We start from the raw sequence: 13,264 nt of genomic DNA on the forward strand, positions 1-13,264 counted from the left end.
ACTGTACATACAAGAACATCAAATTGATCATTGACGATCAGTTTGAGCATTTCTTTAGGAGTAAAAATAAAAGATAAAAAGCTGCTGAAGGTCTGAGGACTGAAACATTGTTAGTGAGATGTTCTGTAGGATTTTCTGGTTCTGAAATTGACCAGTGAGACTTTATTTCCTGTACTTCCAGTATAATTCAGCTCATTTTAATACGTCTGTGGACTCATCTTCTTCTGCGTGCAGTAATCACACATTATATATGTTATTAACACTAAAACAGGAGGAAGTGCAGCAGAGATTAGATATTCCTGCTGCGTATTACCGACCACTGATTCTGTCCAGAAAGCTTTCATTTTTTCTACTTTTCTGTAGGTGCCGTGGCGATAAAACATCTGGTTCAAGTCTTCTGGAATGCTCTGAAGTTTGATTAAAAAGTGGAAAGAGTGGACTTTACTCTTATATGAGTTTCAATAAGCAAAGACCTTCTAAACCAGCGGTTCCCAACCTGTTTGTGACCCTTTATAAGCAATGTATTGACTGCTTATAGTCACAGGTTGAGTGTGTCTTTGACCTTTGATCACTTTGACCAGAAACGTCTGTGATTGTTCTGATTTTAATTATATTTCAGTCAGTTTGACCTTATTTTGAGAGGCAGACGTGATTAGACCGCTGTGATGTCCATATGAAGAGGTCTGAAGAAATACAACTCTTCAGTATTCAGTAGAAAATAAGCAAAGATTTAAAATTGTCATAATTAACATAATACGTTTCTTCCATCATCTTGTGACCGTTCAGATGTATCTGAGGAACCATTTTCAATAAAGCTATAAGTTTATATTCTTGAGTAATTGTTATATATTGTTGTTATTAACTTTTTGGGGGAGGTTTTTCCTGATTGGTGTTGAGGGTCTCGAGTCGGTCACACCAGGAAGTGGAAGTCATCCACGATCTAGAAGCTTGTTGAAGCTGAACTCACAGAGATTGTTGATACGTTTCTCTTTACTGGACTTTGAGTTATTGAACGGAGGGAAGAAGCTGATTAGTTAGCATGTTTATTGTCAGTTGGCCGTTAGCTTGATTGCTAACTGATCAATAACTTCACACAGTTTGTTGATATTGGACTCTTGACTCAGAACTGAGTGAAAACCATCCCTCTCTTTTGTGCAGCAGTTTATACTACAGATATGGGAGGTTCAATAAAATGCTGCAGTTAAAGCTACGATAGCTTCCTTTGGAGTTGGTCAAACATAAGGTTTTAGTCCTTTTAGTTTTAGGTTTTAGTTCGATGTAAAAGTATTTGTTTTGCCACAAACTTGAGTTGTTTTAAATTGTGGTGTGACCGTGCTTTCAGGATAAAAGGAGTCATTGATTGTAAATCCCTTCGAGACTACACTTCAATTAATTCTTCATTAACGGGCTGAAAGTTTCATCTGACGTTAAATATATGAGCGGGTCCTCCTCCTGATAGAAGGATATGAGCTTCACTGGAGAGTCTTACAGTCCAGTGCTCTCCTCAAACACAAATAAACAACAATATAAAATAAATAATAACAAATAAATAACAAATAAGTGAGTCTGAAGCTATCAGACTGTGTGTATCCCCTGCTGCTACAACGCCACAGTGTCAGACACCCACAGGTTGATCCTAACTTGGTCCCATTACCTCCCTCGGTGTAGCTGCTACCTGTTCGGGTGTTTGTTGAGGGCGGGGCGGGCGGGGCGGGCGGGGGGGCGTTTTCAGCTCTGCGGTGACGTCTTGCGGCTTTCTCTCAGGATGCCGTCCAGGCCGTTGAGCTGGCGGAGGAAACCTCGGTTGGGGATGACGCCTCGGTGGTCCTTCACCGTTTTGATGGCCTCCACCAACGTCAGGTTCTGTCTGATCATCAGGTAGGCCAGGACCAGGGTGGCAGAGCGGCTCACCCCCACAGTGCAGTGGACCAGCACCTTACCTGCACACACACACACACACACACAATACTACCTTAAATCTGCTCTGTTTCACATGTATTTATACACTTCTGTTACGTATTTTTTTATTTTCCCTATATAATTCTCTATAATCGATATTTTCCGAGTTATCAGATAAATCTGGACCTCATCTCTTCTTTATCGAGCACATTTCAGCCGTTAACTGTTTGGTTCATTCTCATATCGTTGTGTTTTCAGATAAAGAGCTGTAACAACTCACTGTACATTACCTTAAGTAAGAGACTAGCTGGTGAACATAGTGAAGCATTTAGCAGCTAAAGAGACAGATCTTTCTGTTAGGAGTCACAGAGCTAAAGAGAGAGAATATTAGACTTTCATTGATCAGATGGACACAAACGTGGCTCTAAATCACTGATAATGTTGCTCGATATGTAAACAATCAACTGTTTGTTAGCAGGTTCACCATTATTGATATATTATTGAAGCTATGCAGTTTAGCTGTACTGATGCTCACTCTTTACAGCTTACCATCTAGAACAAACAAACATGTAACAATATGAATAATTATCAATAATTAAAACCTGCATTGTGTTAAATATTCCCAGACTAACCTCCACCTGTGAGCGCTTTGTGGATGAACTCGGCTGCAGGGTAGAAGTTGACGCTCATGTCGAAGCTGGGCGAGTCGTGAGCCTCGATGCCGTGATAGGTGATGTTCATCCCGGCGTAATGCTCGGCTCCACCGCGCCACTTGCTCTGGGCGCAGTTCAGGATGTGTGTAATGCCGAGTTTGGCCAGCTCGCGGCGGTCTGACGCGATATCTCTGCAGAGGAGAAGAGACGTTCACAGCCTGATATCAGATATTTGGAACTTTTACAGTAACATTTTATATCTTAATGTTAAAATTAAGAGTGTCACTAAATACATTTACTTGAGGACAATGTTGAGGTATTTTGCTTTTTATGCTACTTTAAACTTCTACTCCACTACATTTATTTGCTTTAGTTACTTTTCAAACTCATATTAACACAAAAACAATCTGATAATTGATTATATAGTTATTATAATTACTGATGAGCTACTCAGCAGTATAAGTAATGAAGTCCACCTTTACCAGCTGCAACATTTATCAATGAGAGCGATCACAGGGTTAAGATTCAATATATTTCAGTTGATATTATATTATATATATATATGAGGTCTAATTTTAGGAAAACTGTCCACAATACACATAAAATCTGAAAAAAGGCAGCTTAACATCGAACATCACTGATAACTAAATATGGCAATATAATATTTATTAATATACAAAAGGCTGTTGGCTCATATTCCAGATTATTTGGTGGTATGTAATCTGATTTATTACTCATTACTCTACTCTAATATCATTACTTTACTTAGCCTATTACTCCCTGCCAGCAGTAATCAGTTACACTACTATTACTTTTTCTGCTACTCCTCAAATAATTGACAACTGTCTCTTTTCTTCCCAAAAGTCTGACTTTTAACGATTAAAATCCAGTTTTGTTTGTTAAAATCAAACAGTAATAACGATAGTTTCCTCCATCATTACAAACATTAATCCAAGGGTGTGATTGGATTGTTGGATTTCAGATTATTACAACAACTTTACAACAAAAGAAAGGTTGTTTCTAACTATTTTTGGGGGGGTAACTGTAATATTATTACTGAAATTTACTAGTAATTAGTTACACTACTAGTTACTGTAAAATACTAACTTTAAAAAGTACGAATGAATTATCAGAAACTATACTTAAAGTATTAAAAGCAACAGTACTTATGATAGAGTTATAATTATTCTGTTTTTATCACTAACTATATAATATATCAAATAAAGTAGAGTGAGTCAACATGGAGCTGGATGCAGTTCTGAGATCAGCTGTTAAACTTAAATGTGTTTCAGAGCTTCAGCTGAAGTTGAGGCCGATGTGAACTCACTGGTCTCCGATGTAGAGTCTCGGCCACACTTCGTCTGCGTGGTTGCAGGCGGTCTTCCCGGTGCACAGGAGCCGCTCCAGCTCCGACACGCTCAGGTTCGGGGAGGCGCGCTCGGAGTCCTTTCGGTTCGGAGACCTGGAGCTGCTCCGGGACCGGGAGAACCGGGACATGAACGCCATTTAATCTGAGAAGAGAGAGGAAGGGAGGAGGAGGAAAAAGCAGAAGAGATGTTTGACTCAGTGAAGAATAAAAGAGAATAAAAGACGCGTCCTCCGTCTCCGTTTGGATATACTCTGATTATATAACAAACATTTACCTGTAGCTTTATTTTGGTGAACACTACTCAGCATGTGTGTCTGTGTTTGAGGCATAAATCCTCTGAAATGTGAAATAAAAGCACGCAGGCTGCAGGGACCCCCCCCCCCCCATACACCGTGCATGCTCTCTGTACCTGTGCGGGTTTGATCCGGAGTCTCAGAGGCGCTACAGGGCGAGCTGCACCGCCGCCATGTTGACTCGTTTACTTGCTGTGGGAGGAGGGATGGATGGGAGGATGATGATGATGCTGCTCCTCAGCATCCACCAGACATCTTCACCTCCACCCGCTTCTCCATCTTCTCAACAAGTCCTCGTTCAGGGCGCCTCGGACACGGCGGCCGGGGTGAAGCGACGCACAGGCGGGCTTCACTCAGGAGGCTTCCCCGCTGGCTCCTGGGGGGGGGGCGCTTCTGTTATTGGTGGTTATTTTTACATTTAATTGTTAATTATGATCCGTAAGACGTCTGGGATTTAGTTGGTGGTGACTCTGGCGCCACCTGCCGGTCAGATGAGGGACGGTGGGAATAAACTCATCAGGAAGGAAGCAGTATTCCCACAGGCTTCATTCAGCTATGGATTTAAATGTGATTAAAGAACATTTGCACACAGTTTAGGGACTTTAATTGAGTATTTACAGTCTGTGTGATATTTCTGCTGCATCAGGATACATCTCATTGTAGTTTGTACTTTATATTTGAGTTATTATTAGTGTTTCATTGGTGGCATAAGTTAAGAAGAACCCTTGTAAACATCATGGCTTAATCATACATCACAGGATCAGGTGCATACACAAATAAATCAAGTTTTTATGAATCATATTGGTTAACCTTCACTCAGTGTCCCTTTGAGAGAAGATTTAAAGCCTTGAAGCTTCAGAAGAACTTTATTCAGCTTCTTCAAATAACAAACAGACTGATGTTAAACAATGAATCCAAGCAGCACATATTAACAGAAAATAAAATCAGACTCCAGTTTTAACGTTGCTCTCAATGTACAAACACATAAACAACATAAATAAACAACAAGCGCAACAAAAAAGACATAAACTACTACAGTTATAAATATAAACATAAACAATAACATCTGTAGACAATAGTGCAAAGGATGCTGGAATGAGGAATATAAGTTCAATTTAATTTTATCTATCTATCTGTCTGTCTGTCTGTCTGTCTTTCTATCTATCTATCTGTCTATCTATCTCTTATTGACTGATCAGAGGCCTCTGTGTCATATTTTGGTCAATAGAAGAACCTGAAGGCAACATATTTTCCAACATGTACAGATTATTATTTACGAACTTTAAGAACCTTTTAGTCAGCCTGAGTTTCATGACACAAAATCATACACTGACATTCATTTGATAGGCTGATGCTCAAATGTCAGTATTAGAAAACAGCTTTCTCTTAGTAGAGCACAGTTTCTTTTTGAAAGCTTGTCAACAATGGAGGGAATTTAATGAGTTTACAGTGACTTGTGTAGTTTCTACAGTGAATTATATGTACCTTACTGCCCCTCCTTGAATCCTTTATCCTAAAAATGTCCTTAACAACTGCTCATTAAGGACAATGTTAATGTCCTCATTCATTTTATTTACTTGCAATTTATTTGTTTACATGAGAGTGTATCATATGTAAAGAAAAAAAACTTATATCTTGTGTAACTTTTGTGTTAAATTAAACTGTGTGAACAGCTTTTTAATAAATTCAGATAAGGAAGTGGAAAAGTTACGTTATATCTTTTACTTTTACTATATTTTTATGGTTACAATTACAACTTTTAAAAAAATAAATTGATTTACAAACAGGTGAACATAAATTAAATAACAAAGGTAAATAAATTAAATAAATAACACAAGGTAAATAAAGTTTATTACACTTCCCGTACATACACGTGACCTCACGGCGTTACAAAATCGTCCACACCCATTTACCCTGAACGCACCACCCACTTCATGTGCCCGCCTCATTTGTTGGCCAATCAAAAACGAGTATTGGTGATTGGCAGTTAGCTCGTCCAATCAGCTTCGGCTTCTAGCGTGACTCGCCGACAAACCCACCGGAGTCCCGCCCGCCTCGGACTCCCGGTTTCCCGGACTCTCTCCACACAGCTGCCTGCCGCGCAGTTGCAGCGCCCCGCCAAGACTTCCTCCGGTCGGCCGGGACAGTCGTTAAACCACCGGGAAGACTCCACCAACAGGCGGGTCGCTTAAAGGCTTCACTTTGAACAAACGGACTTAAAACCGCTCCGACTGCTGGATGGAAGCGGACGGGTTCGTGTCCCGGCGAACGTCCGCGGAAGCACCGGGCGTAGACAGCCGGGTCTCCGGCGCTGCAGCCGGGGTATGGCTCGGCGGACGGCTCCTGGACGCCACGGGGGGGTTCGTCGGGTCTCTCTCGCCGAGAATGGACCCGGACTTCACCCCGGTGCTGCACCGAGCCCCCCCGGAGACCTCGACCCCTGTGGAGGCAGAAATCGAGTACGAAGGTCTTCCTCAGGGAGTCGCGACCAGCACCCACATGCTGGCTGGATCCGTGGCCGGAGTCATGGAGCACTGCCTCATGTACCCCATCGACTGCGTGAAGGTATTAAACAAACACTGCACGGGTTTTATTTATTTCGTAACGTTTTTTTTTTTTTTTTTTGTGGACTCTGGTTGCATAAAGCTCGAGTTCAACGTAGGCCTCGGTTCAGGCCACATGCTAACAGAGGTCAGGTAACTGTGTAAAGGTTGTGCAGGCCGGCGGTAACGCAACACGAGGTGGGTGAATAATGTATGGGGGCGGTAAACACTCTGTTTCAGTGCAGTTTCTGTTTTTATTTAGGCAGATATTTGTGTTTTTAATTAACTGCTTTGACAGTTGCGTCCCATCCCACTGAGGCTAGGTGGCTACATACGTTAGCCTGCAGCTTACCAAAGCAGCAGATGTCCTTCCTGACTAATGTTTCCAATGTCGGACACGTCTCATTTTTTAAAAAAAAATAAAGTGATAAAGTCTTATCCAATTTTATTTTTATAACTCAACACTTTTTTTTTTTTTTTTAGTAGAAATTGTGAGAACATGTTAATGTTTTATCCAGATAGATAGATAGATAGATAGATAGATATTCCTTTATTTGTCCCAATGTTACAGCAGCAAAGTGGATAAAGAAAAAACAGTAAGAGTAGGGAAATACTATAATATAATATAGACACTGTGTACAAGAGAAAAAACAGTACAATTGAGTTTAATTCAACTTTATGTAACATTGATAAGCTATGTATGACTTTAGTTTGATATGGGACATTGTTATTAGGCAAAGGACGATAGAAACATGTCATGTTAAGGATTATCCTGGCTCAAATAATCGCGATTCACGATATAATCACGATAAAAATATGTTTCGTACTTTTAAAATGGCAGTAAAACGCAGTGCGATCACTTCACTGTAACATTTTGTTGAGAAACTCTTATATTTATTGCACCTCACCTCCCTGTTCTTTATTTTGGGGTTGATATCGTCCCGTTTAACTTTCTGTGTGAGGGATATAAGGGGCAAGCCGATCCTCCTGCCCCGCTGACAGGCTTAGGGTCTGTGTAACGACTGGCTCCTTTTAATCAAAGTACATCAGGAGATCAATAAAGGACTGAATGCTGGCGAGCTAGACGCGATTATCACCATTTAGTTTAATGTGACAGTGATGATCTAACTCATTTGTTGAAGTTGTCTTGAGGAGATAATGTGGAAAGTTCACTGTGAAGATATCCAAGAAGTAGATGATTAACACAGACGGGTCATCAGTCACCAGTTATCTCCCTGTGTATGTATTTGCTGTAAAGCAGTACTCTGCATAGGTTTATGATTACCCAACGTTAACGTCCCACTGACAGTGAAGTAGACGCAGTTCGTCGTTAATCATCCAGTTAATTTTAGGTTTCCTGCATCTTGAGTAGTGCTTTAAGTGTTTTTACTACACAACTGACATTTTTGTGAAGACATTTGTTATATAATATGTCAGCTGTATCTGTGGGCTCCCTCTGAAATGTGATCCGAGCCTCTCTGTGCTCAGGACCTTCTCACTGTGCACCACGTAGCACGAGAACTGGAAAAGAGACCAAATAAGAAACATTCAAAGATGCTCCCCAGATTCACTTTAATTGTCGGCGAACACGTGAACAGAAATCGAGGAGCTACGTACAAAAAGTGGAAGACATGAAAGCGAGTTGTGGACAGCAGTGAGAACGGGAAAATCCTCAGGAGAAAAAAGAAACAGTTTTGCTTACATTTATTGGTTTATGTTTATTATTTCCTGTTGTACAAAACAGAAAAAGAACATTAATTTCCTGTTCGCTGATTGGGAAAACAGCGTACAAGAGGATGGAAACACAGACTGTACAGTATTAGTTTTTAACCTGGAATTAAATTACTTGATCCCAAAATTTACAGCATCACCGTTTCATTCTTAACGTTAGGACACATTTCTCTTTCTCCCGTCTGTTGTTGAGTTCCTCGTGTGGTTTCAGAAGATAAAGAACAAACAGTTCTCGGTGGTTTCCCTGAGCGGCAGCCAGACAAAAGCTCTCGTTCACAACAAATTCCTTGATAATTAGCTCCTCCAGTTCATAGCACTTTTTAGGCAAAGTGGCCTCAAAACCCCTGATCACCCTCCTTGTTTACAAGAGCAGTTTTCATTGCGAATCATTGCGTCACATCGTGCACAGCAGGTTGTCTCGTTAGGCTTCTCAGATGTCAGAAATAATTATAATTCCGTCCTGGTGAGTCAAGATTATATTTTCAAACCTTATCAACTTTGTTTCTACCACATAGTGATTTAACCAGCAGCAGTGCCAGTAAAATATGCCTTTTTATATTATCATTTATCAAGACATTGTTGTTGCTTGTGATATTATAAAAGACACATATCACTTTATTTCTTCACACTCTGGTTCCAACGTAGTCAACACAGATCAATTTTATTTTAAAACAAGTTGCCAAGCCCAAATGTCGACATCAGTTCCTCATTCTTAAGAAGCATTGAACAAAAAAAGTGAAGCAAGATTGAACTCTAATCCTAAAATTCAAGCTAAAAGGAAACACAAACCTCTGGTGACCCTGCCATTGGCCACCACGAACCTTTTATTAAATATACACAGAAATGCCATTGAGAGTAAACTCTCGGTGTGATTGTAAATTTAAAAAAAAAACAGTTGAAATATATTTAATTCTCTTTGTTTTGTTACTTTTCTGTTCTCCCTTCGGTTTCAGCCGTAAAGTTAAAGTAGGAGGAAGAAGTACATTACATGTTTTTGTGGCCGAAAGTCTTTTGGCTCAAGGAAGTGGGTTTGGTTTTGCGTTACAGTAATGTTTTGCTTTACTTCCTCTATCCCAAGATTTATTTTTTTCACAATCTTACCTTCCTGTTACTGTCACAGCCGGTCTGCCAACTTTTCTTTATCTACCAGTTCATTCTTTCCACTGATTTCAGACTGTTTCCTCATTGCTTAAAGGTCGGATTCTACTAACAACTGTCCCAAACTGAAGTTATTTTTTATATTTTACTTAATGATTGTAGTTGAATAACTTTGTTTTCAGTAACTGGCATCACAAGAAACATGGAAATCGTCCAAGATGTTTGGCACCAGTTGGTTTTCATTATTCTTTTAGTCTTTTACAGTTTCTTTTTCTTCAGTTTGATCGATAAATACAAACGGATGGAAAATGAGATACACACTTTTATTGTTATTAAGCAAGATAATCCCAAACTCTCTTCAGGGACATCGTGTATTTAAAGTTTTCATCATACATTCGAAGTGGGGTTTTTTTAGGCTACAAAGGAAGAGAGACGATCAAACAAACAATTTAAATATTTACAAGCTCAAACAACAATTATGTACATATAAGCTATAGGAACAACCATAATCCAGAGAGAGAGAGTGAAAGAGAAGGTCCAACAAACTATACACATATTTACACATGCTGTCCGCGACTAAAGAGTTTCCTAGTTCAAGCCTTAGTGGACTAGTCAACGAACGCTGATAATGATGCCAATTTGATTAATGTAACATATATTTTTAACAGCCACTGTTGCTATCAGAAGAACCGGTAGTGAAACTGAATGTGTCGTTCCTCTAATGCATTCCTCGCCTTTTCTCTGATGGTCTGAAGAAGTCACCACACGTCTTTACTTCACTCACTTCTTTAGAAAGAAGGTCTGAAAAGACTCCAAATCCACCAAGAGAGTCACCGATCCACCGACACTGGTCTCTTTCTGTGATTGGATCATGTGTGTATAACCAGGTGTGTGACGTAGTGTAGAGCTTGTGCCGCTGCCACAGCACATTTTTTGAATTTGACACCCAACGGTTAAAATTACATATTACTCAAAGCATAAATGTAGTAATATAATTTGTATTGATTCCTTTCTCTACTGTCCCAGACACGATATCTTTGTGTCCCAGCTGCTGTTTTTATTGTGCCAACAAAACCGGTTATTATACTTGTTTTATATATATACATGTAAAATTCAGGTGTAGCAGGATATGAATTGCTTTTCCTGTTAACGACAACAAAGTAAATATAAGGAAATCGATGTGACGGTCTGTAAAGACACTTAATTGTCTGATTTATTTCCTTGTACAAATGCCAGTCGTTTCCTGTAAGAGTGTGATGAGCAAAGCACAATGTCACGTGACTCTAATATAAAGGAATAAGAATCACATCTGTAAAAGAAACAAATCAATGAAAACTGTTTATATCGTGTTATTTTTTTCACACTGCAAACAAAGGGTTGTCTTACACTGAATGGTGAGACACCAACAGGAATAATGTTTAAAAAGAAGAGTGAATAAGACACGTGTAATGTAATCTGTTCTTTAACTTGCTGTGTCTGCTTCACTGCAGGGACATAGCTCTGCGGGCTGTGTGGATAATAGATGTTAACAGTACTTCTTTGTCATCCAATCCAATCAATGACCATTTGTTTCTGAGCAAGGTTCGAGCCAGCGGAGGCTGCCAGGTTGGGAGATTAGTCCCACACAGCTCGTTGTTTTAGTCACAGGTTTGTGTCTGTTGTTGTGTACGGGACAAAAGGCAAACGTCCAACATGCAATAAGTGAAATATTAGCACAAAACTTAAAGCTGACAGTCCCCAGTATATTGTGAATTCGATGTACTGCATCACTTCCCCCGTAGCAATTAGTAATACATAACAACGTATGTCATATGAGAGAGTCAGTGACTCCATTTTGATTGCCGTAAAGCAGCTGTTTGTATGACCGAGGTCCTCGTGATTTTTATTTTTTGATAAATGCAGCTTTAAAATAGCACCAGGCGTCTTGTTTGCACTCCAGCTTCAGTTACTCCTCTTCCCCCAGAGACCAAATAAGGTACAGGACACGTTAGGTACGCAGTCACTGGTCTGGGGTGGTGAAGTACGTCCGGTACATCACATGGATTCTGTGGGATTTAGTCCTTTTCCTCCCAGTGTTCAGAGCAGCCGTAGTGGGTTCATTTAGCCACACAAACACAAACCCCACTGGATTGTTTTCATTCTTTGCTGACAGCTAACTCTGTTTTTGGTGGAACTTCCTGGTTCTCTCTCAGTTTTGGGTTGAGCATTTGCCGCTTGGCGCTCCAAAAACTAAAAGAAAGGAGGGAGAGGAAAAAAAAAAAAAACACCCAACTTGAATACACTGGATGACTGAGCACATTCCATGTGAGTTACCATTTCCCAGAAACCGAGAGTGGGACTGTCCATGCAAGCCTCCAGGAGGCAGCCGTGCTCCCTCTGCTGTAAATATTTACCCCTGGGGGGCAGGGTTTGGACCGGGGAAATTCACTTATTGCATGTTGGGAAAAGTTTGAGGATTGCGCCATCTTGGTCTGGAGTTGGGTTATTGTCTGGTGTTCTGTGGCTTTTATCAAGCTTGCACACAACAAGTACTCCTTATCTGAGCAATACAAGCGTGAGGCTGAGTGTTTAGATTTGCACCACTTCCCGAATGCATGCAGTTCTCGTTTGTGGTTTGTGGTTGGCAACTTGAATGTAGTCGTTTCCGTCTGATTTTAACCTCGAGGCAGAGTCATAAACACTTTAAATGAGCATGGGCTGAAGTTGGTGTGAAGCCGACTCGATGCAGACTCTGTAGGGATACAAATACACACATTAAATGTGTGAAGTTTGGATGCTACCGGTCTAGGTTATCCATCAAGTTTTGCCTCGGTGTTTTCTTTAATAGGAGTTATATTTATCCCTGCACTGTCAGGAAGATTAAAAGTTCCAGTTGGACAAAGTCTAAGCTCCTCTCTGTCACATTTGCTTTCCTCTGCAACCTTTTCTTTAAGATGTGAAGTAGAAACTTATCTTGTGATTAAAATCGAGGTGTAAAACTTTACTTTAAAACTCCTGTCTTTGTTGTTGTTGACATCCTTGACCTTCTGAAGTTTGGACACAGTCCTGTTGTCATATCTAATTTATTCGTCTGCGTTCAACTTCACCACAGACTCGCATGCAGAGCCTACACCCCGAGCCAGGAGCGCGCTACAGGAACGTGATGGACGCCCTGCGGCAGATCGTGCGGACTGAGGGTCTGTGGCGGCCAATCAGAGGTGTGAATGTGCTGGCGGTGGGGGCGGGGCCTGCCCACGCTCTCTACTTTGCCTGCTACGAGAAGATCAAGTTCAAGCTCAGTGACGCCATTCATCCTGGCGCCAACAGCCACTTTGCTAATGGTAAAAAGCCTACACAACACACACACACACACAGACCTAAATGAAAATGTACAAAAATGTATTTTTAGCAAGAGAGAAATAATATGTGTAGTTCAGTATATGAAAGTTGTTTTGGTAGAAGATTAACAAATACATTTTAAGGCACATGCTTAAAAATATACATGTGAGTTTTGGTGATAGTTGAGGACGCATGAAACTCGATAACCTCGTGGTTGAGGCTTTAACTTCCTCTTCTCTGTTTACCTCTCTGCAGGAGTGGCGGGCTGCATGGCCACAGTGCTGCATGACGCCATCATGAACCCAGCGGAAGGTAAAGCCTCCTTTTTATTATGTCGACACACACACACACTCACACTCA

At 40.6% G+C, this 13,264-nt stretch overlaps 1 protein-coding gene and 1 pseudogene across 1 annotated transcript; one reads left to right on the forward strand and one right to left on the reverse strand.

Moving 5' to 3' along the window:
- Window positions 1-27: 27 nt before the first annotated feature.
- Window positions 28-4,551, reverse strand: LOC118327199 (dual specificity protein phosphatase 26-like). The gene is made up of 4 exons (XM_035660477.1): window positions 4,331-4,551; window positions 3,880-4,063; window positions 2,532-2,743; window positions 28-1,940 (listed from the first exon to the last, which is right to left on the reverse strand). Exons 2-4 carry the CDS (start codon window positions 4,056-4,058, stop codon window positions 1,729-1,731), a joined length of 603 nt encoding a protein of 200 aa, XP_035516370.1. The 5' UTR covers window positions 4,059-4,063; window positions 4,331-4,551; the 3' UTR covers window positions 28-1,728.
- A 1,712-nt stretch (window positions 4,552-6,263) lies between these two features.
- Window positions 6,264-13,264, forward strand: part of LOC118326737 — a 9,792-nt pseudogene continuing 2,791 nt past the window's right edge.

The sequence above is a fragment of the Morone saxatilis genome, unplaced genomic scaffold (assembly GCF_004916995.1).
Source record: "Morone saxatilis isolate NCDOM2014 unplaced genomic scaffold, NCSU_SB_2.0 Contig17, whole genome shotgun sequence".
In the NCBI taxonomy this organism is placed as follows: Eukaryota; Metazoa; Chordata; class Actinopteri; family Moronidae; genus Morone; species Morone saxatilis.

Coding starts and splice junctions, on each gene's coding strand:
- LOC118327199 (XM_035660477.1), bottom strand. CDS start 4,058: ATGGCGTTCATGTCCCGGTTCTCCCGGTCCCGGAGCAGCTCCAGGTCT. Junction 2,744..3,879: donor AGACTCTACATCGGAGACCA/GTGAGTTCACAT, acceptor TCTCCTCTGCAG/AGATATCGCGTCAGACCGCC. Junction 1,941..2,531: donor CAAAGCGCTCACAGGTGGAG/GTTAGTCTGGGA, acceptor GTGTGTGTGCAG/GTAAGGTGCTGGTCCACTGC.